Source organism: Cucurbita pepo, chromosome 10 (genome assembly GCF_057944985.1).
Source record: "Cucurbita pepo subsp. pepo isolate OVF chromosome 10, ASM5794498v1, whole genome shotgun sequence".
Lineage (NCBI taxonomy): Eukaryota > Viridiplantae > Streptophyta > Magnoliopsida > Cucurbitales > Cucurbitaceae > Cucurbita > Cucurbita pepo.
Genome location: NC_141807.1, coordinates 5,936,914 through 5,964,261, shown reverse-complemented (window position 1 = coordinate 5,964,261; position 27,348 = coordinate 5,936,914). Strand labels below are relative to the sequence as shown.

Here is a 27,348-nt window from a genome sequence, read left to right as displayed (position 1 = left end):
CTTACCAACAGTAAATTTTAAAAGTAGTTGAATATGTCAAAAATCTATTAGATACAAAATCAGATAAGTGAATCTTTTATCTTATTTGTAGTCAAAACTGTATCACCTCAGTAAATGAGAGGTACATTAATGAACGGAACACGGCAGAAGCAAACAGTAGGTACCGTGACCATCTCGCAAGAGACGTAGAAGAATGTCTAGGCCATTAGTTACCAAATCCTGATCTAAATTCTAGGCATGAGTCGTTAAAAAAAAAAAAAAAAAAAAACTTAAAAATTCATATATTTTGGGTTATTTCAATTATACCCTCGAACTTTTACAATTTCCATTATAGCCCCTAAAGTTCGATTTTTTTTTTTCCTTTTAAAACAACTTTTGAAAGCTTTTACCGTTAAATTTAAAAGCCATAATCGAAAGAACAGAAAATTAGGCATGTAGGGTTGAACGGAAGAAGAAGACAAGTATGTAGTTCATATTCGTATCAACCCCGACAAATTACTAAATAAGTATTTATTTTTTCTTTCTTATTAAAAAAAAAAAAAGTAAAAAACACGAAACGTAACGGAACAGAAGTACAATAAACACAAACTGCAAAACGAGAGCATTACTAAGAGTTTCAATCGTCTCATTCTCGTTCTTCATTGTATCTACCAGTTAGTTCAATTCAAACACAAGAACAGTGCTTCCGTAATTTCATATACTCTTTTCTTTATATATAAGTATCAAGACGAGTAACCTACGTCAACCCTCGTTCAAAAAAAACCGAACCGAACTGAACCGAACCGAACCGAACCAATGTAAGAGTCGGAAATAAGGAAGAAAGAGGAATATAGAAGAATTTGGAAGTTTCCATTAAAAGCAAAGTACCGGTTTTTTTGGGGCTGAAATTCTTACTTTTAGGCCAAATAAACCGCTCCCCGCGCAATCCTGGCCGGTTTTTCTTCAATTTTGTAATTTGAAGCTTAAGAAATCCGAGTTAATGGCTGTGCTACTCCTATTCCATCTTAAGCAATCTCCGTTCCCAAACACCCCCATATTTATATTGCACCATAATTCCAACCCCACCAACCAAAATACCACATTTATTATTATTATTATTATTATTATTATATTTTTTATTTTTAATTCTCAATCCCGAACATACTTCAACTGGTAATGTATTAATATATTTCTCTATAAATTGCTCGTTGAATTAAAAATTTAGTCCCTCAACTTTTACGGTCGTGTTTTAATACGTCCTTATCATATTCAATATTAAAAAAAAAAAAAAAAAAACCCGGGAGTCAGTGATCATTCAATTCTACGTTCAGTAAGTCGATGACCCTTTTAAAAACTTTAAAATACGACAAGATTTACCAGATACGAAATCGAAAGTTTAGGAATCTCTATCAAACACTACCCTGAAAGCTCGGGAGTTAAATTTTGTCATTTAATTCAAATTGTCGATCTAAATCGATATTTGTCCACTACTGTTTCATTTCTCGAGTTCCTATCCTCCGACCTTCTTCTTTTGTTCAATAATATTTGGAAGTGAGGATCAGAACCTCGATCGATGATATAAATTTTAACCTAATAAGCTATGTCGACGTCGGTAGTTCCTAACCCGACTTGAATATTTCTCCTTTAGGGTTGTCTCGAACATTTCGTACCGGGTTTTTTAATCATGTTAGCTGAATTGTCAACAACCATAGGCAATATTAAAATTGGGCATTAGGTCATGGTGACGTAAGCAAGAAATGCAACTAAGTGACATAATATTGCATAGCTGACATGTTACCTATCAAAAAATAAATAAAATAAAAAAATATTATTTTATAAATAGAAAATTATTATATTTATTTTATTAAAGTAGTTTGCCTAACTTATGGTTTAGGTTTGACTTTAAGTCTTAGAGTATTTGGTAATTCTATTTTTCTCTCTCCCGAGTCATTTTTACGCTTAATTAATAAAAATACTCGAAAATAATTTTTAAAAGTTTCAATTATACCTTTAAATTTTCGGGAAAAAAATTCAAAAATATTGTTATTATTAAGTTTTCTACGGTAAATATGAATATTTTGTTTCAAAATGGTTTTAAAAAATATATTAAAATTTAAAAATTATATTAAAAAATTACATTCTTTTTAAAATTTAAAAATATATTAAAAAATTATACTTAATACTCTAATAAATAAAAATTTGTTGGAAAAGGCAAATGAGAATGTGAGATATTAAAATTTTAAATTTATAAGAGATTTTTTAGAATTTAAAATATAAAATCTATTAAATATGATTTTATAAATTCAAAAACTAAAATTTTAATTTAACAAAAAAAAATGGACAAATTAAAGCTTTAGAAATTTATTTAACAATTTTTTAAATAACAATAATATTATATATATATATATATATATATATATATAATATAAAGTTTAATACAATTTTTAAGAATTTCAATATTACAATATACTTTTTACGGGATACCGATGTGAATAATAAATATAATTAGAGATGTGCACAGGGTAGGATGAGGACAGGAAAGTCTTCACATCCCCATTCCGGCAACTTATTTCATTCCCCAGCTCCATTTATCTAATGTTGTTCTTTATCTTAAAGGGGAATACCTCTTCGTTTGGGATGGCTCCGCAGATAAAGTGGATGTGAGATCCCACATCGGTTGGAGAGGAGAACGAAACACCTTTATAAGGGTGTGGAAACCTTCCCTAACATACGCGTTTTAAAAATGTTGAGAGGAAGTCCGAAAAGAAAAGTCCAAAGAGGACAATATTTGCTAACAGTGAACTTGGGACATTACAAATGGTATCAGAGCCAGACACAAGAAAATGTGCCAGTGAAGAGGTTGTTCTCCTAAGGGGGTAGACACGAGGCGGTGTGTCAGTAAGGACGCTGGCCCAAAAAGGGGTAGATTTGGTAAGGGTCCCACATTGATTGGAGAAAGGAACGAGTGCCAGTGAAGACGTTGGATCCCAAGGTGGGTAGATTGTGAGATCTCATTACAGATGGAGAGGGGAACAAAGTATTCCTTATAAGGGTGTGGACCTCTCCGTAACAGACGCGTTTTAAAACCGTGAGGCTGACGGTGATATGTAACGTGAACTTGGGTTGTAACGACTTATAAAATCGATTGGAGAAGGGAATGAGTACCAACGAAGACGTTGACCTCCCAAGGAGGGTGGATTGTGAGATCCCACGAGAGGGGAATGAAGCACTTCATATAAGAGTGTGAAAAGCTTTCCCTAACAGACGCATTTTAAAACCGTGAGACTGACGGTGATAAATAACGTGAAATCTTTTCCAGACTCGGCTCGAGGAATAAATAAAATAAATAAATTCAATAATAAGAATAGAGTCAGACATCAGGTGTGGAATCTCGAGGAGGGTGGATTGTGGGATCCCAGTGGAGAGGGGAACAAAGCACTGTTTATAAGGTGTGGAAACATCTTCCTATAAGATGCATTTTAAAACTGTAAGGCTAACGGTGATACGTAAAATGCTAAAGTGGTCAATATCGACTAGCGGTGGGCTTGGGCTTGGGCTTGGGCTGACAAGTCCTTCCGGACTTGGCTCGAGCAGCCATCGTGGTAGCTACTAAGCTTGAGAATCATGGGCGCATGGGACTGATCATTGCCTTCAATTTCCCAAGTATGCAGAGCTTATGGAAGCGATGTAAGTTCCTCTCCGCTCAATCTTTCTCTCCCTTTCAACATCTTCAATTCTATTCAATCTCTCCCTCCGCCGCATACAAATCTCTCCGCCACTCTCCGCCGCCGCTCTTAATCTCTCAGCTCATCAAATACGCCACTTCCCACAAAGCAACCCAACAAATTCGCTCTTTCATCATCACCTCCGGCTTACTTCTCAACGCCACCGCCAATTTCATCCTTCTCTGCAACACATTGCTCCATTGCTACCCTCTCTACCAGCCCCTTCGCCGCATTCCTCATACTCCCCCCTCCTACGATACTTTTGCCTATTCCTTCCTCCTCCATTCTTGCGCCGATTTGGAGCTCACCGGACCTGGTCTTCAACTCCACGCTCTCACTCTCAAGGTAGGCTTTCCTTCCCATGTTTATGTTCAGACTGCAATTGTACGTATGTATGCTGCTTGTGGGTTTTTGGTTGATGCTCTCAAAGTGTTCGATGAAATGCCTGACCGAAACTCTGTCACCTGGAATGTCTTGATTACTGGTTTGGTTAAGTTGGGTGAGCTTGGACGGGCTCGTGCGGTGTTTGATCAAATGCCTATGCGTAACGTTGTGTCTTGGACTGCCATAATCGATGGCTATACTCGTCTAAACAGGCATGAGGAAGCTGCGGATTTGTTTTGGAAAATGGTGGCTGATTATGGTATGGAGCCTACTGAAATAACACTTCTAACGATTTTCCCTTCCATTTCGAATCTTGGGGCTCTTAAGATTTGTCATTCAGTCCATGCTTATGCAGAGAAGAAAGGGTTTAAGGTGTCTGATGCACGCATTGCTAATTCATTGATCGATTGTTATTCAAAATGTGGTTGTATTAATAGTGCATCAATGGTGTTTGAAGAAATGTCAGCTGAAAGGAAGAATCTGGTGACTTGGACGTCGATAATCACCGGATTCACAATGCATGGAATGGGAAAAGAAGCTGTGGAGAGCTTCGAAAGGATGAAGAACGAAGGCCACGAGCCGAACCGGGTCACGTTCTTGAGCATTCTAAGTGCTTGCAGCCATGGAGGACTGGTTGAGGAAGGTCTAGAGTTTTTCAAGAAGATGGTTGAGGAGTATCAGATAGAGCCGGATATAATGCACTATGGGAGTTTAATAGACATGTTGGGAAGGGCAGGGAGGGTAGAAGAAGCTGAAAGAATAGCTTTGGAGATACCTATGGAGATAGCCAATGTTGTAATATGGAGGACACTTTTGGGTGCCTGTAGTTTTCACGGTAACGTGTCGATTGCGGAGCGGGTAACACGGAGGATATTAGACATGGAGGGCGCGTATGGAGGTGATTATGTGCTCATGTCTAACATTTTTGCTGCAGCTGGGAAATATGGTGATGCTGAGAAATGGAGAAGATTGATGGATTCTAGCAAATCCTCTAAAATTCCAGGACAGAGCCTTCTCTAAAGCTAGCTTTGACAAGGAATTCTGATATGAATGATGCTGTAAAATATAGGAATGCATCCTGGAAGCTGCGATTTCTTATGGATCTGCTGCAACGATGGAACGGACTTCTTGGACTCGAGAAATTATGGGGTTAAATTACAAGTTTAGCCTTGAGGTTTGTGTCCACTTGATCTCTAAGCTTCTAAAAGTATTTCATAGGTCTCTAAACTCGTATCGAATATGTCCTAGAAACTTAGAGACCAAATAGACATTAACTTCACGGATTACATTTATATTTATAGTATAACTAATTATTGTCTATAGATCCCACATCTTATATTTATAGTATAACTAATTATTGCCTATAGATCTCACGGGAACCCTAAACATTCTTTAGGGAAAGCCCAAACATACGCGTTTTGTAGGTCAACTATATTAGTATTGACAGGGTAGCTATGTTGTTAGCATCAAAGACAGTTTTATGGGTTGAAGTCAAGCACCCCAAGCTCAAGAATGTCGTGTGTGACACATCAATGAGGAGATTTATACATGTCAAGAAGCAAAACCAAGCTCATTTGTCAAGGAATTGGATTCTGCTGTAGGTAACAGAAGAACAGAAGGTGTACCAGGTTGGTACCCTCTAAAGAGCCATTCACCTGAGAGGACTAATGCCAATTGTGGCACCCAAGGAAGTTGGGAGTCAGTTGAGACATGTGCCGGCCAAGTGCCACATTGAGTACCACGCAAGTCCATAGTGGTCGGCGATGAAGCTGCAAATGAGGCAACTGATTGGGTTTAATTTTTAATAAATTTATTTTTGGATTTTAAAAATCCATTAAGATGATTGCATCATAAGATTAAAACCGTGGTTAGCACTCTAGACTTTAAATCCAACGAACGATTTGGGTTTAACTCGATTCAATTTCACTATATTTGTTTTTGAATTTTAAAAAGTCTTAAGGTGTGTTCATTATAAGATTGATATTAAGCATATGGTTCTATTATACACTGGTTAGCCTGGACCCAAGTAAAACCTTCCCCTTTTAGAATTACTTGAATCTAGTCTCGTTTTAACATTCCTTCCACCTTTTAGAAATACTCAATCATAAAGGTGTGTCCTTAAGATTATAAGAATGATATTGAACATTTGGTTCTATAGTGTAGTGGTTAGCACTTTGGACTTTGAATCTAGCGACCTGGGTTCGACTCTCAGTAGGACCTTTCATCTTACAAGATAGATATTAAACATTTGGTTCTATGGTCTAGTAGTGGGTTAGTACTCTAGACTTTGAATCCAACGGACCTAGAGTTGATTCCCAATAGGACCTTTTTAGGGTTAATCAAAAAGTCACTTTAAATCTAGCTACATCATCTAGGTTTAACTCTTGGTAGGCCTAAAATAATATCAAACATTTGGTTCTATGGTGTAGTGGTGACTTTGAATCCAGTGACCTGAGTTCGACTCCCGGTAGGACCTTTTTTTAGGGTTAATCAAAAGTCACTTAGAATGTAAACATCGTCTAGGTTTAACTCTTGGTCGGCCCAAAATAAATAATATTAAACATTTGGTTCTATGGTGTAGCAGTTAGCACTCTGGACTTTGAATCCAACGACCCTTTCACCTTTTAGGGTTATGAATCTAGCGTCTGGGTTTAACTCTCGCTAGATTCACTTAACTCTCGGTTAGTCCGTTCTATGGTGTAGTGGTTAGCAATCTGGACTTTGAATCCAGCAACCAATGCTCGACTCCCAATATGACCCTAGTCAGCCCTTAAGACGATTTCAATATAAGACTAATATTAAACCCTTGAATCACCTAGTCTGGACTCTCAGTTTACTCCCGGTAGGGGGGCCTTGGTCAGCCTTTAAGACAATTTCATAGAACCTTTCACCTTTTCGGGTTATTTGAATCTGATGTCTAGGTTTAACTCTCAATCTGCCCTTAAAGTGATTTCCTTACAAACATCACTTTGAATCTTATGTAACATTTGATTCTATGGTGTAGTGGTTAGCACTCCGGAGTAGTTTAACCCTCAATTTGCCTTTTTTAGAGTTACTCAATGACTTTAGATTATTTCAAGTCTAGAAGGTGAATCATTTGGTTCTATGGTTGGATAGCACCTTTCACCTTTTACAGTTACTCAATTAAAAGTCACCTTTACTCGATTAGAAGTCACCTTTTGCCTACCATCTTAAAACCACTAAAACCAAATATTTAATATCAATCTGAATTGCCTTAAAGGGCTCTCCTCAATATGAATCTGAAATAAAGGGCTCTCCTCATTGGGGTGTCTTGGCTTCAACCCACAAATATTGTGAATACTAATATTTAAAAAAAATCTTGAGGAAACCTCGAAAGTGAGCCCAAAAAGGACAACATAGAGAAGCAGACCAGCAGAAAGCTCAAAAAGAACAATACCACAAAAGCCCAAAAGAAAAAAAGCTAAAAAATAAATAAAAAATAAAAAAAAGACAATTCCACGTAGATTTAGATGTTACAAAGGGACTCCTACATAGGTTTGATTAGATTATTCAGGGTCCGGATAAACTGTATGTTGATTTACCCAAACATTCACTGGCTCGTTTTTTATTCCATGCTGAGTGTTATATGAGAAGTAAACTCTATATACTAGCAAATTACTAACGATGTTCTCAACTTTTAGTTGGGAAGCTGCTGGAGCTGCCTCGTTCCATATCAAACAATGCCGTCACACTCCAAGAACAACCACGAACAAGAGTGAGTACGAAGACTTGACAAAAAAGTTTGTGCGAGAAGAATATTAAGCAACAAGCTTAATCCTTGCAAAAGTTTAGTGGTTAAAAATTAGTCCAAAAGAGTAAAACTAGATATTTTAGAGGCTATCCAAGCAAGGAATGAAGGTAACCAGTGAAGATGCTGATGGAACTGCTCATAAACCAAATTTATCAACTTAATTCTATCTTTGTAGAATGATACACTAACACCATCTTCACCAAACAAGAGAAACGAAAGGCACAATACTACAAATTCATGACCCAAGGGGCCTATATACCATTCCAGTAATCTGCTAACCACTCAGTTTAGACGTAAAAATCACTCAAACACAAAAGTTCGACATACGTATTAATTCATCCTTCTGCAACTGTGCTTTGTAGAGAGCTTAAAACCGGATTTTTGGTGTGAGAAAGTTCCTCGAGTCTGATGAATTGTACATCTCCCCGATATTAAGAGTTTGAAATGATCCGGAGTCCTCCTAAGCAAATGGTTGTCCCTGAGAAATTTTCCAAGAACATGCCACTATCTTCTCCAACCAGTCATAAATCAAAAACTTGAGGAAGGCTTTTACGATTCCAGATAATATTGCAACAAATAGTAAAGTTCATGGCATTTCTTTGTATTTCAGACAAGGAAAAATGGAAACCTCGAAATCAGATCAATTGAACCTCAAAATGTAATGTAAACAACATAAAATTTTCTTCAAAATCTCAACGCAATTCATAAACCTAAGTATAAAGAAGTGATAATCTCTAGACTGCTGAAATCGAAGACGGAAAATAGAAAGGAAAGAACTCCAAATCAGTTCATAAACGAAAAAAAGAACGAAAGCTTATAAGCATAGAAAATAAATAACGGAAGCTAAACCTTTGAATCAGCACCAAATCACACATAAACAGAGAAAGAACGAAAGAAAAAAGAAAAAAGCAAAAACCAAAGACGGTGTTGTTTATGGTACAAGCCTGCGAAGCCATCATCGCCGAGTCAAATAGAACGGAGGCTCCGACAGCAGGCAGTCGTCATTGCTGGAACAAAAGAGAGAGGGAAATCAGGCCGACTAAATACCAAGAACTCCCCATGGATCTCTCCTCTTCAGCCATAGTAAAGCCTCCAAAGCAGCCCTCGCAAGAAGGGAGGGTGGCTCCGCCATGATCGAGAGGAAGAGAAAGGGAATCGAGGCATTAGCGATGGAACCGCCATTCACAATTTCTCAGTCCCGGCTCTGATAAGATCAAGTAGTTATTGAACCCTAGGGTTTTGGTTCCGTCCTATTTATAGGGTCTTATTAGGGTTTTTTTTTCCTTAAAAAAAAAAAAAAAAAAAAAAAATTGAGCGTTTATTTTATTTTTTTAATTTTGAAAAATAGGTTTAAATGTTTTGCTCCGTGAAAAATATAATTTTGGGCTAAATTAACATTATTTTATTTATTTTTAAATTACAAAATCGTTGGTTTTTATTTATTTAATTATTTAGCAACTAAAAAGATATTTAGTCATTTAATTTTTATTTTTTTTTAATCATCTATCTCTAACTTGCCTCGTTCTTGACCCTAATTCACGGGAACGTAAAATTTCTACTCTTTCTTCTTCGTCTACTGACTCAGATAACAAAGCATGTGTGACAAGTGTCATAGTCATACTTGTCCCAAGCGTGGTGTCTATGGTCACATGTCGAATGTCTCGGTTATGATGTCCCACATTGGTTGGGGAAGAGAACAAATCACCATTTATAAAGGTGTGAAAACCTTCTCCTAGTATACGCATTTTAAAGCCCTTGAGGGAAAGCCCAAAGAGGACAATATCTACTAGCGGTGGATCTGGGGCATTACAAATGGTATCAGAGCCAGACACCGGACGATGTGTCAGCCTTCTCGCTGTTCTCCGAAGGGGGGTAGACACGAGGCAGTGTGCCAGTAAGGATGCTAGGGCCCCAAAAGGGGGGCGGTTCAACATTGATGGGAGGAAGGAAATAGTGCTAGCGAGGACGCTGGGTCCCGAAAGGGGTAGACACGAGGCGGTGTGTCAGTAAGGACGTGGGCCCAAACGGGGGTGGATTTGGGGGTGGTCCGACATCGTGGGAGGAAGGAAAGAGTGCACGCTGGGCCCCGAAGGGGGGGGGGGAGGTGGATTGTGATGTCCCACGTTGGTTGGGGAGGATAACAAACCACCATTTATATGGGTATGAAAACCTTCCCCTAGTAGACGCGTTTTAAAGCCTTGAGGGAAAAAGCTCGAAAGGGAAAATCCAAAGAGGACAATATTTGCTAGCAGTGGATCTGGGCCGTTACATCGGTCATGCTTGTCTCCAGGACGTGTTGTCCATGACCATATACTCGTTCCAAACCTCTTTTACTTGCTTTCATGCTAGATAGACCTTTGTTATTCTTGTTGTGTCAATATGAGGTGTATACTGGTCACCAAAATCATGTTTACACCCGTTAGGGCTAAAATATATAAAAAAAAAGCATTATAGAGGATGTAACTAGTTGTCAACTTTTCTTACCTGAGTAACATACTATCAAAGTTATTGTTGTTGCTTAATCGCTCTTAGCCTATAACATTGCTTCCTTTGAAATTATTTTTAACATATTCCCTCACTCACGTTTTTTCTCTCAAATGTGACCTAAGAAGCTCGAGAATTACACCTATATTAAAACTAACAAATTCAATAATATTTGATAACCAAAAATATAATATAATGTTTAGCCCCCGACCCTAGTAGCAACAGATAATATAATCTCTAGCTCGACCCTAGTAGGAACAGAGAATATAATATCTGACCCCAACCCTAGTAGGAACAGAGAATATAATCTCGAACCCGACCCTAGTAGGAACAAAGAATACAATATATGCCCCCGACCCTAGTAGGAACAAAAAATATAATCTCTAGCCCACTCCTAGTAGGAATAGAGAATATAATCTCTAGTCCGACTCTAGTAGGAACAGAGAATATAATATCTGCCCCGACCCTAGTAGGAACAAAGAATATAATATCTACCCCTAATCCTAGTAGGAACAGAGAATATCATCTCTAGCCCGACCCTAATAGGAACAAAGAATATAATATCTGCCTCGACCTCCCCCTCCCCCCGGACCCCATTTAGCTAACGATCACTCTCTACCTCGTTTTGCTTTTAAACGGAGATTCTTTATCTGTTTGGAGGCAGATCTCGAGATAATAATAATTGAGACAAATCATACCCATAATAGCCTCAGCCATAAAACGCTGGCAAAATCAATTATAATAAATAAATAATAATAATTATTATAAAAAAAAAAAAAAAAAAGAAAATAGAAAAAAAGAGAGACGTACATAATCTTCATTCATCTTGAACCAGAGCCAACAATGGAGCTGCCCACCGATGCTGTAGAAATCCCTCTGCTCCATTCTTCTTCTCCGCGAACTACTTCCACACTTCAAGCTCTTGGCAATATCATCGTCTCCGTCGTCGGAACCGGCATCTTAGGTTTGCCTTATGCTTTCAGAATCGCTGGTTGGGGTGCTGGATCATTTGGCGTCGCACTCGCCGGCGTCGCTACCTACTACTGCATGCTCCTCCTGGTTCGTTTCTCTTTTTTTTTTTTTTTTTTTTTTTTGTTGTTTATCGTTTAGATTGATAGAGTTAACTGGATTTTGGTAAATGATCCGCCTGTTTGGATGATGAAATTGCTTAGGATTCATTTGCTTGCGTGATTGCGGCACGGTGTAGTATTAGCCTGGTTGGCGAGTTGATTTTCTGAATCTGAGAGAGTGTTTTTGGTGCTTCTACTGCGATTTCTTCCTTCCTTGTTAACTAATGAACGATTTGAATGTTGTTGTGTGCCTGAATGTGTGAGTTATGGTGTTTGATTTCTCGGAAAGCTATTGTCGTAAGGTAAGGTGTTAATTTAACCTGTTTGCCGAATTAATTTTAGGAGTCTGAGAGAATGTGTTCGTACTGCGAGTTTCTTTTCTTTTTTCTTTTTCCTTTTCCTCTTCTTCATTGTTAACTAATGAAAAGTTTGAATGCTGTTGTATGTGTAAATGTTTGAATTGTTGTTGTTGATTCCTCGGAATGCTATTTTGAAGTTAAATTTTAATTCAATTTTCTCGCTTATATAAGGTGACCAACAGTTCGGATGATGAAATTGATTAAGATTCATAAGCTTTCATCGTTACGTTAAGGTATACCGCTGACCTGTTTGGCGAATTAATTTTCTGAATTTGAGAGAACCTGTTCGGTGTTTCTACTGAGCTTTGATTTTATGTTGTTAACCAATAAAATGTTTGAATGTTGTATGTTAAATGTTTGAATTATTGTGTTTGATGCCTTTGTGAAGATTTTCTGAAGCTGTAGTTCTGTTCAATTTTCTTGTCATGTAAGGTGAATTGTAGGGAGAAATTGACGTCACAAGGAAGATCCAACGAATCAAGAACGTTTGGGGATTTGGGATACATATGTATGGGAAGCAATGGTCGATACCTTACAGAGTTTCTCATTTTCTTTGCCCAATGTGGAGGCTCGGTGGCATACCTAGTATTTATCGGTCAAAACCTTTCATCTGTATTTCAAGGTCATGGCCTCGCAATGTCATACTATATATTTTTAATAGCAGTAGTTGAAGTTGTGTTGTCATGGATTCCAAGTCTGGCTGCTTTAGCACCCTTCAGTATCTTTGCTGATATTTGCAATGCAATAGCAATGGGAATCGTGGTGAAGGAAGATATCCAAAAGGCAATAGCCGGTGGAATTTCATTTGATAAAAGAACAGCTATTACATCGAATATGCGAGGTTTGCCGTTTGCAGGAGGGATGGCAGTGTTCTGTTTTGAAGGATTTGGTATGACATTGGCTTTGGAGTCCTCTATGAAAGACAAGGCTGCATTCCCAAAGGTTCTTGCTCAGGCTTTTGTAGGAATCACCACTGTGTACGTTTTGTTTGGGTTCTCTGGATACATGGCTTATGGTGATGAAACCAGAGATATTATCACTCTGAATCTCCCCAACACTTGGTCAACAAAAGCAGTTCAGGTAAACATGGTTATGGATGCATTACTAATTTCTCAGATTTGATTATTCTTTCATGGAAATGTTTAGATAAGTTTTCATTCACTTTCCACCATATCATCCTTGAGATGAGGTTGCAGCATTAGGCAAGATCAAGCCCTGTATGCATTCACGTCTTTGAGGGTTAATTTAAATTTATAACAAGATTTCCACAAGGGAATAAATTATAAATCATTAGCTAGCTGTATGATTTATCACTGTGTCACATCACATGCTACTCTGTTGCAAGTTGGACATTTGTTCAGGTAAACATGGTTATGGATGCATTACTAATTTCTCAGATTTGATTATTCTTTCATGGAAATGTTTAGATAAGTTTTCATTCACTTTCCACCATATCATCCTTGAGATGAGGTTGCAGCATTAGGCAAGATCAAGCCCTGTATGCATTCACGTCTTTGAGGGTTAATTTAAATTTATAACAAGATTTCCACAAGGGAATAAATTATAAATCATTAGCTAGCTGTATGATTTATCACTGTGTCACATCACATGCTACTCTGTTGCAAGTTGGACATTTGTTACATTTTCATGTGGCTGTCCTCTCTTATGCATGTGCTGCTGATTGAATTGATCTATTTTGTTATTTCTTTGGATTAGTTTCTTTGATTTGACCCATTGTCAATGATTTATGGGAACAGTGCCCCTTTTTTGTTCAACAGTTGAATCATCTGTTGGGATTTTTAACACTACCCTTTTCCCAAACATATTAATGAACGTCCAAAATTGTGCAAAAGCAACGTTGTGAAAAGAATCTGTCTGATGCTGTTGAATCTTTGAGTAGTTTCTCCTCCTCTTCTGCTCCCCTGCTCTAAAAAACATGGATTTTAGAATGCTGATCTGTATTTCTCTGTATTGCATTGCATCTGAATGATGTTGAATCCGTAATTAGAAATGTACTTTTAGGAATTAATCAAACCCTATCTTTTGTTTATGCTGATAGTTTCCTCCCTAAAACTCGTGAAAAGAGATGTGTCAACTTGAACCATGTTAGGTTTTCTACCATAGATGATAGATGATTATCTAAAGATACTAATTGGTCGAACATAGATAATTGTAACTTTCAGACTACTCACTAACCCATGGGAAACATGACTAGACAAACAAAACAAAATGATAAAAAGAATTGTAGAAAGCTAATGATTCATTCCTAGAGAATGTCCCCTAACAGATATGAATAATCGAAACTGTTTCTCCTAATGTTGGTTAATTAACAGCTACTTTAAGTTTGTAGGTGTCTTTTCAAGTATAAACTGTCAGGCTACTGTGAACATGTTCGTTAGAAGGGGTAATGAGGGAAAAGTCCTATGGAAGTTAATTAGAGGGTCTATTACTATTAGTGTGACGTGTTGTCCGTATAGCTGACTGTAGGCGTTTTTGGCTATGTTTTGTGGGTATTAATATTACCTTGTTAGCGAGGGAAGGGTAGGAAGTGTTCTGTGAAAAGAACAGCCTTCTTGGAAGAGATTACCAATCCTCTGGAATTGGTTGGGGGTGTTTCAATCAAATAGATAGAACAGGATCCTTCTTCAAGGCATGGAAGTTTATTTGAAAAGATTTTCACTCACTTTATAATCTAGTTAATGGGTCTTCCCTTCACTAGAATTCGAATTCAAAACCTTCTTATCATTTAGTTTTTGTTTGTAGTTTGTTTATAATACATCATAGTTGGCACGAAAATAAAACAAATTTTCTCACTTGAATCTTAAATGTGCTTCAGGTTGGATTATGTGTGGGGCTGGTTTTCACATTCCCTATGATGTTGCATCCAATTAACGAGATTGTGGAGGATAAGTTGAAACAAAGCAGCTTGTTTGAGAAGATTCAAGACAGCAATAATGTATTTTCAGGTAAACAACTGAAGGTAGCTACGTACATCAGTCGGGCGATCATCGTGCTCGGATTGGCCATGTTGGCTTCATTTGTTCCAGGTTTTGGTCTCTTTGCCTCGCTTGTTGGCAGTACAGTATGTGCTTTAATCTCATTTGTTTTACCCGCGATTTTTCACCTGAGGTTAATGGGTTCTTCTCTAAGCTTCGGCCAAAAAGTTTTGGATTCTTTCATTTTGATTTCCGGATTGCTTTTTGCCATTTATGGTACTTATAATTCTCTGGTTGGTATCTGAGCTGCTGTTTATTTGTAACTAAAACCACTTTTTATAGTAGATTGGCTGTTTTTACACTATTGCATTTCTTTTGATCATTTTTCATGTTTTTTTTGGGGGGATGGATTAGGAAGCTCTCTAAGTTGAAAGATTAGTATGTGCATTTGTTCTAAGGTTTGCAGTTTAATCCCTTTTTTCTGATTTTGCTTTTGATTTTATTCATAAAAGTCATCTCCCTTCTGGTTTGTATTGGTGTTGGTTATAGTGTGTTTGGTAGGGATGAAAGGAATCAAGCTGGTAGTTCGGTTCGGTTTACAGAGCTATTCAGGCCAAACCGAGTAAGTCCTCGGTCGTAACTGAACTGACCAAATTGTAAGCCTTGGGGGCAACTTGCTCCATCGTCTTGTTGGTTGGAACAACATTTTGTTTATTGAGTCAATGCTTTCAATTTGTTGTATTCTTGTTCAACTCAACATGCATTTTATCGTGCTATGACGGGGCGATAGGCGGATGTGTTCATGCATTCGAATAAGAGCTTTTGAGTTGCTAGGTAAATATAGGGTTGGAAGGGATAAGTGCATGAAAGAAAGAAAAAGTTAGCTCCTTTCTCCGGAAGATGAGCAGAACAATGTCGAAATGGGTTAAACCTTCGTTAGAAGCCTTTAATTAAAGAGGTCGGAAACAATGAGTTGGCGTCCTTATCACTCACTCCCCTAAGTTAAATTCCAATTTTTTTAACACTTATATTTGGTAGAATATGGTTGCATTAATTCTAATTATTGCCTTAGTTGTGGTTTGCCCATGGTGTTCAAAAAACTCTTTGAGCGAATTTTTAGTGGATATAACGTCGTATACTAGAGTGAAATTTTGAATCATAGAACTTCAAGATTTTAATTTATACTATCAACCTTTAACCTTTAAAAAGTAAATTTTAATTGATTAACGATAAAATATAAAAATATATTTGCAATTAAAATAAACATTTATACATTTGGTTATTTAGAGATTTCTAATAGAATGTAAGATAAAAAACATTGTATTTTATTTATTTTTAAATAAAATGTTAAGTATAAGGTTAATGAACAAGCTTAAGACTTTCAACGCTCTCGGTAAAAAAAAACTCTTGAAACGATGGTTTAACAAGTGACCTCAATGTTCCTCGCGGTCTCTATTTTATATAAATTTTCTGGCGCTAAGAGCCCCCTCTTTTCCGTTCGTGTTGTCATTGTCCAACTCTTTTATCTTTGACTTGGGTCGTCTTGTCGTTGTCCAACTCTTTTATCTTTGACTTGGGTCGTCTTGTCGTTGTCCAACTCTTTTATCTTTGACGGTAGAGTTTACGAGAAGGGATTTTAGTGTTCAGAGTCTTAATTTGTCCAAAGACTTTCTCTATAGTTCTTTCTTCCACCATTGTTTGGTTGAAACTTTCTAAGGTCAAGTTCTTTATATTGCATGCTATACAAAGAAGAGCTAATATATCTTGGATTCAATCTCAAGAGGTCCACATCTAATTACATTCCCATTAGCCTTCTATGCTTATAAAGCTTCACGTATATTTTCAAGATTAGAGCACATATCCCCTCTAAGCCTAAAAGATTCCCTTGAAAAATACAACACAAAATGAAATTAAAGCCAAGTAAAAGTGAAGAAAATCCTGTGAGTGGTGAAAGATTCCCATGGCATGAGCTCAATTAAACTTGGTTGCAATTTTCAACTACTCCTGCAGGAAATCATTAGTTGCCATGGTTAGCAAAGTACACACCAAATCATAAACGACTCATGAATTTGCACTCGTCATGAAAGATAAACCTTTTGGCTCATAAGAATTTCAACGGCTATATTAACGTCCCCATCCGCCGCTGCTAGCGCAACTTCTACCTGGGTCTGTAAATATTCCAAAATATTTTGAGTCAAAGGCTGCCACTGGAATTGTAACAGTCCAAGCCCACCGCTAGCAGATATTGTCTTTTTTGGACTTCTTCTTAAGGTTTTTAAAACGTGTATGCTAGGGAGAGGTTTCCACACCCTTATAAAGAATGCTTCGTTCTCCTCCCCAACCGATATAAGATCTCACAGAAAAAGCATTGGTTAGCTATGTTTTACACTAGTTTATACATGTATTTTTCAAAAAATATACAGAAATGTAAACCATGTGTTCAAAACGCATCTACTTGGGGAGAGGTTTCCACACCCTTATAAAGAATGTTTCATTCTCCTCCCTCAACCGACGTGAGATCTCACAGAAAAAAGCATTGGTTGGCTGTTTTACACTAGTTTATACATGTATTTTTCAAAAATATACATAAATGTAAACCATGTGTTTAAAACGCATCTACTAGAGGAGAGGTTTCCACACCCTTATAAAGAATGCTTTGTTCTCCTCTCCAACCGACGTGGGATCTCAATGAAAAAGCATTGGTTGGCTATGTTTTACACTAGTTTATACATGTTTTTTCAAAAAATATACAGAAATGTAAACCATGTATTAGGATACAAGTGTATTCACAACTTTTAGAAACAAACATTCTCAGAAGTTGATTGAGTTGTTAATTGTTATATAGCCTTTAAGAGTAAGAAGTTGGAGAATCCAATTGAACTTAACAGACCTAACAAAGAGTTTTGCAGATTTGAAAGGCAGGTCATACATAAGAGAGAATGCAGAAATGTATGCTTTTAGAAGCAAACGGAAACTCCAACTTTCTGAAATTAATGATCAAACTGGCCATTCGTTTAGTTACGGTCTCTAGAATAGAATCTTCTATCTTGATTAATGGGTAAAGTGAGTTTATATAAGGTGTCACGTCTATAGCTAGCATGTATAAAGAAACAAGAAAGCTGAAAACAAACTTCTAAGAAATACCGGACCAGTCTTGTGAAAAAAGTATGAAGATTAGAGGTATAAAATTAAGTCCGGCACAAAATTTTCTATGTTAAGTGACAACCCAAGCCCACCACTAACAGATATTGCCTGCTTTGGTCTGTTACACGTATCTCTGTCAGCCTCACGGTTTTAAAACGCATTGTTGGGAGAGGTTTCTACACCCTTACAAAGAATGTTTCGTTCTCCTCTCCAACCAACGTGGGATCTCACAATCCACCCTCCTTGGTGTCCCAGCGTCCTCGCTGGCACACCGCCCAGTGTTTGGCTCTAATACCATTTGTAACAGCCTAAGCCCACCACTAACAAATATTGTCCGCTTTGGCCCGTTACATATCGCCGTCAGTCTCACAGTTTTAAAACGTGTTTGTTAGGAAGAGGTTTCCACACCCTTATAAAGAATATTTCGTTCCCCTCTCCAACCAATATGGGATCTCACAATAATCTTGGTATGAAAATGTGGGATCTCACAATAATCTTGGTACGAAAATGTGGGATCTCACAATATTCTTGGTACGAAAATGTGGGATCTCACAATATTCTTGGTACGAACCATCTCAAGTATGAAACTTTAAATCTTTAGAATTATACTAATAATGATGGCAATGTAAGCATTAGAGCAAAGGGGAGTACGAAAAGAGAGAACTTGCCCATATAGTCACGCAGTTCAGAGAAGTATTTTAAAACAGTAATAAAAACGGGCTATTGCAATGACATGGAGTAAAAAAGTTACCTTTTCAAAACCCATTGATACTAATTTTTGAATCGCTGCATCAGAGGCAACTGGTCTCTGCAACAAGTTCACAATTAAACCAAAGACTCTGGAAAGAGCAAAGTAAGCAGGAAGATGAGATGAACCTGGTTTTGTATTGGGGTTGCTCGATCTACTACCGCGGTATTGTTTTGCCTAACAAAATCATCAAGTAAAACCCTATAAGATGTTGGGGTAAGAAAATCATGCATGACACTGCATTATAGGCACTGATTTGTGTATCAACATTTATAAAATGCTTCTTGAAACAAAAGATAATAATAATAAATAATTAAAACATTCTCAAACAGACCCATAATATAATTTGTTTCCTGGGAAGGAAAAACATAAATAAATCTTCAGCTTTTCATAGTATTAGATTTCTATAGATTTGAAATACCAACATGGGCACGTTTCATTATTAACCATACTGCATGCCAAAACTTTCACTCCGACAAACTTCAAAAGTCAATACAGCACAGACAACGTCTAGAATTGCTCGAGTGAACGAGTATTATAGAGCTTCTGAACCTAACAAAATTGGCTTTAAATTCACATTATAGTTCTGATTATCTCTCAGGTCAAGATATACATCATAGTATAAATGTAAAAAGACCCTTAGAAATAATTTAGTTCTTATCTCTAAACTTTCAATTTCATCAAATTATACCCTAGACTTATCTTAATGTTGCAATATCAACCTTCTATTCAATTTCCACTAATTCATCGCTAATTTTAACAAAAAGCAATTAAATTTTTTTTCCAAAACTCATAAATTTAGGCAAAAATTTAGCTCCAATATCGTTTTTCTTTAAAAACCCTTTCGATTTTGCACCATACATATGTTTTTATAATTCATTGTACATGAGAATACTTTTTCTTAATGAAATTTCAAATGAATACTTATGAGAAGGTAAAGATTGCAACACTTATCTATGCTTGGGGTGCAATTTGACTAAATTAAAATTTTAGGATTAATTGATACAACTTGACAAGTTCAAGAATAAAAATTGATTTTTACCCCCAAAATCTTATTACCTTCCATCAGATGACTGATGGTCTGCAGCACTCCTATCCAATAACCTGGTCTGCAGATCAAACTCTGAATCATCAACAGGAACTGTTTGGTTTTGAACGGAACCAAGTGTTCTTCCACGTCCAGGAAATCTGCTGTCTTGTTGTGGCTGTACCACGTCAAATTTCCAATCATAACAACGCCCACATTGATAATAAAACAAAATATTTAATGTTTTTTTGTTTTGGTTTAACCAAGTTCACTTTGAATGATGTTGTTAGTAACCAAAAGAATAAGAGATCTTAATGATCTGTTCACAATTACTACGAGTTTCCACAAGCAACTACAGAAGCTTGCACTGCCCTCCTCCTGTCTTCAATCCTCAGCTACACTCTCTTGTTAACTCTTAACAGATTAGCTCAGCAAGTTATAACTCCCAAGATAACTAATCACCCTAATTAATGGTGCTAATTATCAACCTAACCACACTGCCAAGCGAACTAACTCAGCAAGTTCACTCTGAATGATTTTGTTAATAACCCGAGTCTATATTGGTGCTAACTCATGTTTTCCTGTTCTATCTACTTCCCCTTTCCAACTCTATTCTACATCAAAAGCCGAATCATATATGTACAAAGTAATTTTAACCATTTTAAGAGAACAAGATACCTCAGTAACTACATCTCTACGCGGCATCCATGAAGATAAGTTTCTCCAGACATTAGGAAAGGCGAGGCCACTGTTAAAATGGAAAAGGTAAAATGGATGGAAACGTACATAAATATGTAATTGGGTAATATAATACATGTGATCAGGGTAAAAATTTACTTGGTCACGGTATTTTGGCCAGAGTACGTTGGAAGCTGGGCAGAAGGATTTCCACCAGTGCACAAAATAAATTTTGGTCGCCTTACACAAGATGACTACAAAAAAATTACCATTATGAAACCAAAATCAAGAAGGTTACACCAAAGAATGCAACCAAATAAAAATAGATCATTTCCTCAATAAAAATAAAAAATGACAAAAAGGGGAAGTTGCTACATATATGTACAGCAGTATTTACAGTCAATTGATAACCAGACTATGAGGGACTATTCATATGGTTGTTTATATTGCTTGGACTATTCAATACCGAAGACACGTTCATCATACTAATAAACCAGGTTTAAAAGCATTTCCTCAAACTCTCGATCGTTCTTCAGTTAGATGATATTAGAAAACTCAGATCACAAACTATATGTCAATCATAGTCTTATAAAATGTATCTTCATGGTTCTGGAACCTTTTCTTGGATTTATTGTTAGATATGAGGACATCTATCTCAACCCTTCCAGTGTTCAGGCAATGAGAGATTGGCCAATGCAGAAACTAGTAGAGGTACAAGTTTCTTTGGTCTAGCTACATTTTATAGGAGATTCATAAGAAACTGCTCGAAGGGAAATTTTCCTGGAAAAACAACAAACCTAAGGGTGCTCACTCAGATGGATTCTTGGTAGATATAAGGCTAGGAAGGTAGCAACGCAGTTCACTAAATACTATGAAATTGGTTACCATGAGACCTTCGCCCTCATAGCAAAAATGAACTCTATGGTTAACCCTCTTTTTTCTTGTGTCTTATTATGGGTGGAAAATGCAGCAATATGACATTAACATGTCTTCACTCAGACGTATTAGTACATTCAGCTTGGAGGCTGTATTGATCTGCTACCATAGTTTATGCCCTCTAATAACTTCACCAATCATTATGACTGTCAAGAACACTAGAATCTTAACGTGATTACAAACAGAGTTATAATAACAATCTCATTCATCATCCATTGCCATTGCAACAAAACACTTACAAGCAAAGAGGAAGACTCCATAGCAGAATAAAAGGACGTTCCAGGTAAGAGAAAGTTTAATAGTCCATAAGTATCTGCAATGTTGATAAAAGAGAATCAGCACCCTCAATTCCCCGATATACAATAGAAAAATTGGTTTAAGAGATAGGAAAAACTGACAGGCAAATCCAGACACTATGCCACATAGGTGCCCTAGAAATGAGACGTTTGTCATTAGAAGCTGGAACACCACCAACAAAATCCACACATACCTAAACCAGGTCACAGGAATTCAACCAACTATTAACATGAATACACAGGATAGTTGAAATTAATTTAAGCAAATTAATAAATATTACCATTGAGCAGGAACACTAAAGAGGCCAAAAACACTGCAAGTCAAGAGATGGGGAAAAGAAAAACACGTTAGTTAACCTAAACGCATGTATCTATAATGGAAATCAACATATTATACACCGTATTATCAAATATGTTTATACAAAAGGATTATCCTGCATATAATGTATGCATAAGGCTCATTTAGGAAAAATTGGTCATGTAATGGAGCAAAGAAAATAATCCAATTTTGAGGCCCAAAGGATGTTCTCCTTGCTATCTAGAGTTTCACTGAACATGATGCCTTTAGACATCAGAGAACCACAATTTTTTTGTTTCAGTGTTCAAAAGACAAGGCAAAGACAGTAAATATCACGTACTACGAGTCATCAGTTTAAAAGACTTACCTCCTGGATTGAATACCACTCAAACTTGTCTCTATAACAATCAATGAAAACAAAATTCCAGAGAATCCTATGGCACACTCATTCATAGGGTTGTCATAATGATGAAGGGGGTTATGAGCCATGACAACAGCGATGAAAAGATGAATAATAGCATTGCTTATGGCTAGGAGAATTGTCAGGTAGAGCATGCGGATTGATCCCATGATTCTTTCTAGTTCAGAACCCAAAGGCACTAAAGCCAACATGTTGAATAAAACATGAAGTAGCGAGCCATGAAAAAGAACGGACGTAAAAATCCTGTAAACTGCATGATAGAACCAAATAGCATTAAGAACCTTGAGAAGAATTGGCCAACTTCTATGTAACAACTAGCAAAGTAATAAGGGAAAATTACAGGATGTGTATATATGCCATGTAATAAAAAAAAATCAGAAATTATAAACTAAGGAAGGAACGTAGGCCACATCAAATGTGAATTGTTAGTACAAATTATGATACAAAGTACCATATTTTGGGTACAAATACTCTAATTTCGCTTATTTCCATCACAAACACAATACCAATTAGTATACTCTGTTTTGTGGAATGCTATTTGCAAGTTTCTTATCCAAATAACAAGTATACCCTGAGAGTAATCCAACTGCACAATCCATCATGAAGAAAGATTGACCTTCATGAAAAAACTATAGAATCTAATTTTTTAAACAAATATGCTCAATCATGTAGGAGAATACTATATATATTGCTTGAAAGAAGGATCGTAGGTAGGTGTTGGCTGGCTCAAGATGGTTGTCCGTTATAAATTCCAACAAAACATGGTGGCACCTTACAACTGGGGTTAACATTACAATATCTAATTCAGTAATAAAAACAAGCAAATTTTGTTGAAAAGCAGTTCCGATCTACTTGTTCATTACAAGGTCCCAGCCCCAGATCTACTATTGTGGTCACACGAAATGATCAGAATCCTAAAAACCTCAACTTGAGCATCGGTTAGATTCTGACACCCTAAAACCATGTCATGAGCATGAATAGAATTACTACAAAAATAAACTAAAAGACAGAGTCAATTATAGATTCGATGACACATAAAGCAACCACTACATATTGAGGAAAGGAGAAATATACCTTGAAACTGCGATAGGATTGCCACAGGTAAGAAACATATTTCGACAAATGAGTCATATCCAACCAAGAGACACACCAAGTAAATGGTTCCACAGATAATCATAATAGCTGAAGTAAAGAATGGAATGCCTTCCCACCATTGCCCCACCCTTGTTGGCAATCCTGCCTATCAGCCACCAAAACAAAAAGTGAGGCGGTCTTCTTTATTTTCTCTTTTCTTCTATACTCGGAGAAACATAATGATGCTAGTATCAAGCTTATAACTTAGCTTTAATTATCATTAGAAGTCTAATTAAATGATTTTCAAGTCTAATTTTCCAACTTGTATAATTATAATTCAGCTATCCGCAGTATAAACTAGCCGTTTACCACTGGCATTAGTTATTTAAATTTGTTTTCTCACTATTATCATGAATGTAGATAATTCAATAGGACCATGCTTAAGGTTATGGGTCAGCTAGCTACACAATGCAAGGAACCAAAAGAAAAGAAAATTTTGCAGCCGGAGAGATTGGGTTAATTTGAGGTTGCAACCCCATAGACTCGCCAGAAGGATTTGAAACTACAGCGACGGTGGAAAAAATAGGCATCTTTCGACTGCCTCATAATACTCGTATTCATCCTCCCAGTCCATATGTATTATTATTTACTAAATAGTATGACTGGCAATAATGCTACTCTCCAGGCACAATTTCCACAACCAGAACAAATGGAAGTGGAGCTTCTCCCTACTCCATAAAGATTCATTGGACGGCAGGAAAAAAGAAATGGAAAGGAAATTGCCTTATCCATTAGAAGCAGCATGGAAAGAACATAAACATGTTGGTCGGGCCGCTTTAAAATTTCACCCATTAGGGCAAAGGTTCACTTTCTGAAGGAGGAAACTACATCAAGATTTTGACTTCGTCCTAATTGTTACTTGAAGTTTGGGTACTTCAGCATTTGTCAGCTGAGATAGATGTAATTCAGCTGCTTGACATTGGCATCAGTTATCTAGAATTGTTCTCTCACATTATGTGTATGCAGCCGAGTAAGATGAAATAAGGATTAAAGATACGAGCTAGCTACCTGAAAACTAAACGAAAACACCTTTGGAGGTGGATCTCTCTTAAGGAATCTAATCATTTCTTTACATCGGCAGTTTTGGGAGTGCATCCAGACAACAAATCAAACTACCACAGCGTTGCAGAAACTTAATTAACTCAATTTTTGAAGAACTTCACTGTTAATTACGCTCAAATTCAACGAAAAACAATCAATTATACACAAAAATAACTTTCCAGAACCCCAGAACACTTATTTTCCTCCCACTTCACAGCAACAAAACAGACTTCGACGATTTTCTTTCACAAGCTCGAATCCTAGACGGAAATTCAAAGCTCTGGACAAAATCAAGCCAAATTGAAGCTTAGAAAAAGAAAAACGCTAATCAAAAGTTTACCTCGGTGACGATGTTGGATCTCATCCTGTTCGTTGGAAATTCCCGCGACTTGGTTGAAAAGCAAGTCCAGAGAGTTCTTGAAGCAACTGCAAATGCCAGGAAGATGGAAGAATTGAAATTTAACGCATTTTTATCTAAGCGGGTGTGTTCATTCACTCGAACTGCTTTTCCCCTTTTTTTTTTTTTTTTTTTTCTTCTAAAATAAGTTTGCTCATTGTTCCAAATTAACTACGCCCTATTAAAAGAAAAAAAAAAAAATGCTAAATTAATCAAAATTATTGTCAAATTTCCAATTTATTTTAAAATATTTTATGGATATTTTTTAAGCGTGTAATAATGGTAAGGGTATTTTTGAATTTTTAAAAAATTTGAAAGGTATTAATAAAAAATGAAAAAGGATTGCAGTACTCGGTGTTACACTAGCAACGTAGCATTGTCGACTTAGAAGGAGTTTAATGTTACTTACCAACAACATGTGTAGAGAAGATGTAACGGTGACGGCCTAAGTCCATGGGCTTCCCCTTAAGGCTTTAAAACGCTGCTAGGGGAAGGTTTCCACACTCTTATAAAGGGTGTTTTGTTCTCCTCCCCAACCAATGTGAGACATCACAATCTACCCCTTTGGGGCCCAACGTCCTTACTGACACACCGTCTCGTGTCTACCCCCTTTGGGGAACAGTAGGAAGGCTGACACATTGTCCGTGTCTGGCTCTGATACCATTTGTAACGGCCCCAAGTCCACCACTAGCAGATATTGTCTTCTTTGGGATTTCCCTTTCGGACTTCCCCTCAAAGCTTTAAAACATGTCTGATAGGGGAAGGTGTCTAGCTGTGATACCATTTGTAATGGCCCAGGTCCATCACTAGCAAATTTCCCTTTCGGGCTTTCCCTCAAAGCTTTAAAACATGTCTTCTAAGGGAAGGTGTCTAGCTCTGATACCATTTGTAACCCCCTAGGTCCACCACTAGCCGATATTGTCCTCTTTGGGCTTTCCCTTTCGGGCTTCCCCTCAAGGCTTTAAAATATGTCTGCTAGGGGAAGGTTGCCACGCTCTTATAAAGGGTGTTTAGTTCTCCTCCCCAACAATGTGAGACCTCACAATCTACCTCCTTTGGGGCCCAACATCCTAACTAGCACACCGCCTTGTGTCTACTCCCTTCGGGGAATAGCGAGAAGGCTGACACATCGTCCGGTGTCTAGCTCTGATACCATTTGTAACGGCCCAGGTCTACCGCTAGCAGATATTGTCCTCTTTGGACTTTTCCTTTCGGGCTTCCCTTTAAGACTTTAAAACGCGTCTACTAGGAGAAGGTTTCCATACTCTTATAAGGGGTGTTTTGTTCTCCTCCCCAATCAATGTGAGACATCACAATCCACCCCTTTGGGGCCCAACGTCCTTACTGGCACACCGCCTCGTGTCTACCACCTTCGGGGAACAGTGAGAAGGCTGACACATTGTCTGGTGTCTAGCTCTGATACCATTTGTAACGGGCCAGGTCCACCGCTAGCAGATATTGTCATCTTTGTGCTTTCCCTTTCTGGCTTCCCCTCAAAGCTTTAAAACATGTCTGCTACGGGAAGGTGTCTAGCTCTTATACCATTTGTAACGCCCCAGGTCCACCACTAGCAGATATTGTCCTCTTTGGGCTTCTCCTCAAAGCTTTAAAACATGTCTGCTAGGGGAAGGTTTCCACGCTCTTATAAAGGGTGTTTAGTTCTCCTCCCCAACCAATGTGAGACATCACAATCCACCCCCTTTGGGGCCCAACGTCCTTACTGGCACACCGCCTCGTGTCTACTCCTTTCGGGGAACAGCAAGAAGGCTGACACATCGTCTGGTATCTAGCTCTGATACTATTTGTAATAGCCCAGGTCCACCGCTAGCAGATATTGTCCTCTTTGTGCTTTCCCTTTCGGGCTTCCCCTCAAGGCTTTAAAACGCGTCTGCTAGGGGAAGGTTTCCACGCTCTTATAAATGGTGTTTTGTTCTCATCCACAACCAATGTGAGACATCACAATCCACCCCCTTTGGGGCCCAACGTCCTTACTGGCACACCGCCTCGTGTCTACCTCCTTCGGGGAACAGCGAGAAGGCTGACACATCGTCCGGTGTCTATATCTGATACCATTTGTAATGGCCCAGATCCACCGCTAGCAGATATTGTCCTCTTTGTGCTTTCCCTTTCGAGCTTCCCTCAAGGCTTTAAAACGCGTCTGCTAGGGGAAGGTTTCCACGCTCTTATAAGGGGTGTTTTGTTCTCCTCCCCAACCAATGTGAGACATCACAATCCACCCCCTTTGGGACCCAACGTCCTTACTGGCACACCGGCTCGTGTCTACCCCCTTCAAGGAACAGCAAGAAGGCTGACACATCGTTTGGTGTCTAGCTCTAATACCATTTGTAATGGCCCAGGTCCACCGCTAGCCGATATTGTCCTCTTTGGGCTTTCCATTTTGGGCTTCCCCTCAAGGCTTTGAAACATGTCTACTAGGGGAAGGTTTCCACACTCTTATAAATGGTGTTTTGTTCTCCTCCCCAACTAATATGGGACATCATAGAAGAGAAGTTCATGGA

General features: G+C 37.7%; 3 protein-coding genes and 2 non-coding genes across 7 annotated transcripts; 4 read left to right on the top strand and 1 right to left on the bottom strand.

The window, feature by feature from the left end:
• The first annotated feature begins 3,564 nt into the window (after positions 1 to 3,564).
• Positions 3,565 to 6,019, top strand: LOC111804125 (Pentatricopeptide repeat (PPR) superfamily protein). 2 transcript variants are annotated; one of them, XR_015422620.1, is made up of 2 exons: positions 3,565 to 5,262; positions 5,485 to 6,019. XR_015422620.1 is itself a non-coding variant. In XM_023688826.2 (1 exon), exon 1 carries the CDS (start codon positions 3,612 to 3,614, stop codon positions 5,106 to 5,108), a length of 1,497 nt encoding a protein of 498 aa, XP_023544594.2. In that variant the 5' UTR covers positions 3,565 to 3,611; the 3' UTR covers positions 5,109 to 5,410. The 2 variants fall into 2 exon arrangements, 1 of the variants encoding a protein (XP_023544594.2); XM_023688826.2 differs by lacking the exon at positions 5,485 to 6,019 and having other exon boundaries at positions 3,565 to 5,410.
• Positions 6,020 to 6,236: 217 nt separating this feature from the next.
• Positions 6,237 to 6,308, top strand: TRNAQ-UUG (transfer RNA glutamine (anticodon UUG)). Its single transcript has one exon. It is a non-coding gene; the product is annotated as a tRNA-Gln (tRNA).
• A 4,841-nt stretch (positions 6,309 to 11,149) lies between these two features.
• On the top strand, positions 11,150 to 15,073 carry ANT1 (aromatic and neutral transporter 1). The gene is made up of 3 exons (XM_023687374.2): positions 11,150 to 11,403; positions 12,206 to 12,853; positions 14,610 to 15,073. Exons 1-3 carry the CDS (start codon positions 11,188 to 11,190, stop codon positions 15,012 to 15,014), a joined length of 1,269 nt encoding a protein of 422 aa, XP_023543142.2. The 5' UTR covers positions 11,150 to 11,187; the 3' UTR covers positions 15,015 to 15,073.
• Positions 15,074 to 16,459: 1,386 nt separating this feature from the next.
• RBL15 (RHOMBOID-like protein 15) lies at positions 16,460 to 24,963 on the bottom strand. 2 transcript variants are annotated; one of them, XR_015422763.1, is made up of 13 exons: positions 24,773 to 24,963; positions 23,332 to 23,497; positions 22,204 to 22,507; positions 21,820 to 21,852; positions 21,641 to 21,732; positions 21,482 to 21,555; positions 20,466 to 20,560; positions 20,307 to 20,376; positions 19,661 to 19,806; positions 18,730 to 18,778; positions 18,605 to 18,654; positions 16,803 to 16,877; positions 16,460 to 16,713 (listed from the first exon to the last, which is right to left on the bottom strand). XR_015422763.1 is itself a non-coding variant. In XM_023689231.2 (13 exons), the coding sequence occupies exons 1-13, from the start codon at positions 24,794 to 24,796 to the stop codon at positions 16,708 to 16,710; spliced, it is 1,191 nt and encodes a 396-aa protein (XP_023544999.2). In that variant the 5' UTR covers positions 24,797 to 24,962; the 3' UTR covers positions 16,460 to 16,707. The 2 variants fall into 2 exon arrangements, 1 of the variants encoding a protein (XP_023544999.2); XM_023689231.2 differs by having other exon boundaries at positions 18,605 to 18,661; positions 24,773 to 24,962.
• Positions 22,012 to 22,125, top strand: LOC111804595 (small nucleolar RNA snoR136). The gene has a single exon (XR_002816558.1). It is a non-coding gene; the product is annotated as a small nucleolar RNA snoR136 (small nucleolar RNA).
• Positions 24,964 to 27,348: the final 2,385 nt, after the last annotated feature.

Bases quoted from the DNA above. Each gene is read 5' to 3' on its own strand.
- LOC111804125 (XM_023688826.2), top strand. From the start codon at position 3,612: ATGGGACTGATCATTGCCTTCAATTTCCCAAGTATGCAGAGCTTATGG.
- ANT1 (XM_023687374.2), top strand. From the start codon at position 11,188: ATGGAGCTGCCCACCGATGCTGTAGAAATCCCTCTGCTCCATTCTTCT. The intron at 11,404-12,205 runs GTTCGTTTCTCT...TTGTCATGTAAG, and splicing joins ACTACTGCATGCTCCTCCTG to GTGAATTGTAGGGAGAAATT. The intron at 12,854-14,609 runs GTAAACATGGTT...AATGTGCTTCAG, and splicing joins GGTCAACAAAAGCAGTTCAG to GTTGGATTATGTGTGGGGCT.
- RBL15 (XM_023689231.2), bottom strand. From the start codon at position 24,796: ATGAGATCCAACATCGTCACCGAG. The intron at 20,561-21,481 runs GTAAGTGTTTTG...ATTTTTTTGTAG, and splicing joins TGGAGTCTTCCTCTTTGCTT to TCATCTTGTGTAAGGCGACC. The intron at 18,779-19,660 runs GTAATAAGATTT...TGATTTTGTTAG, and splicing joins CATCAGTCATCTGATGGAAG to GCAAAACAATACCGCGGTAG.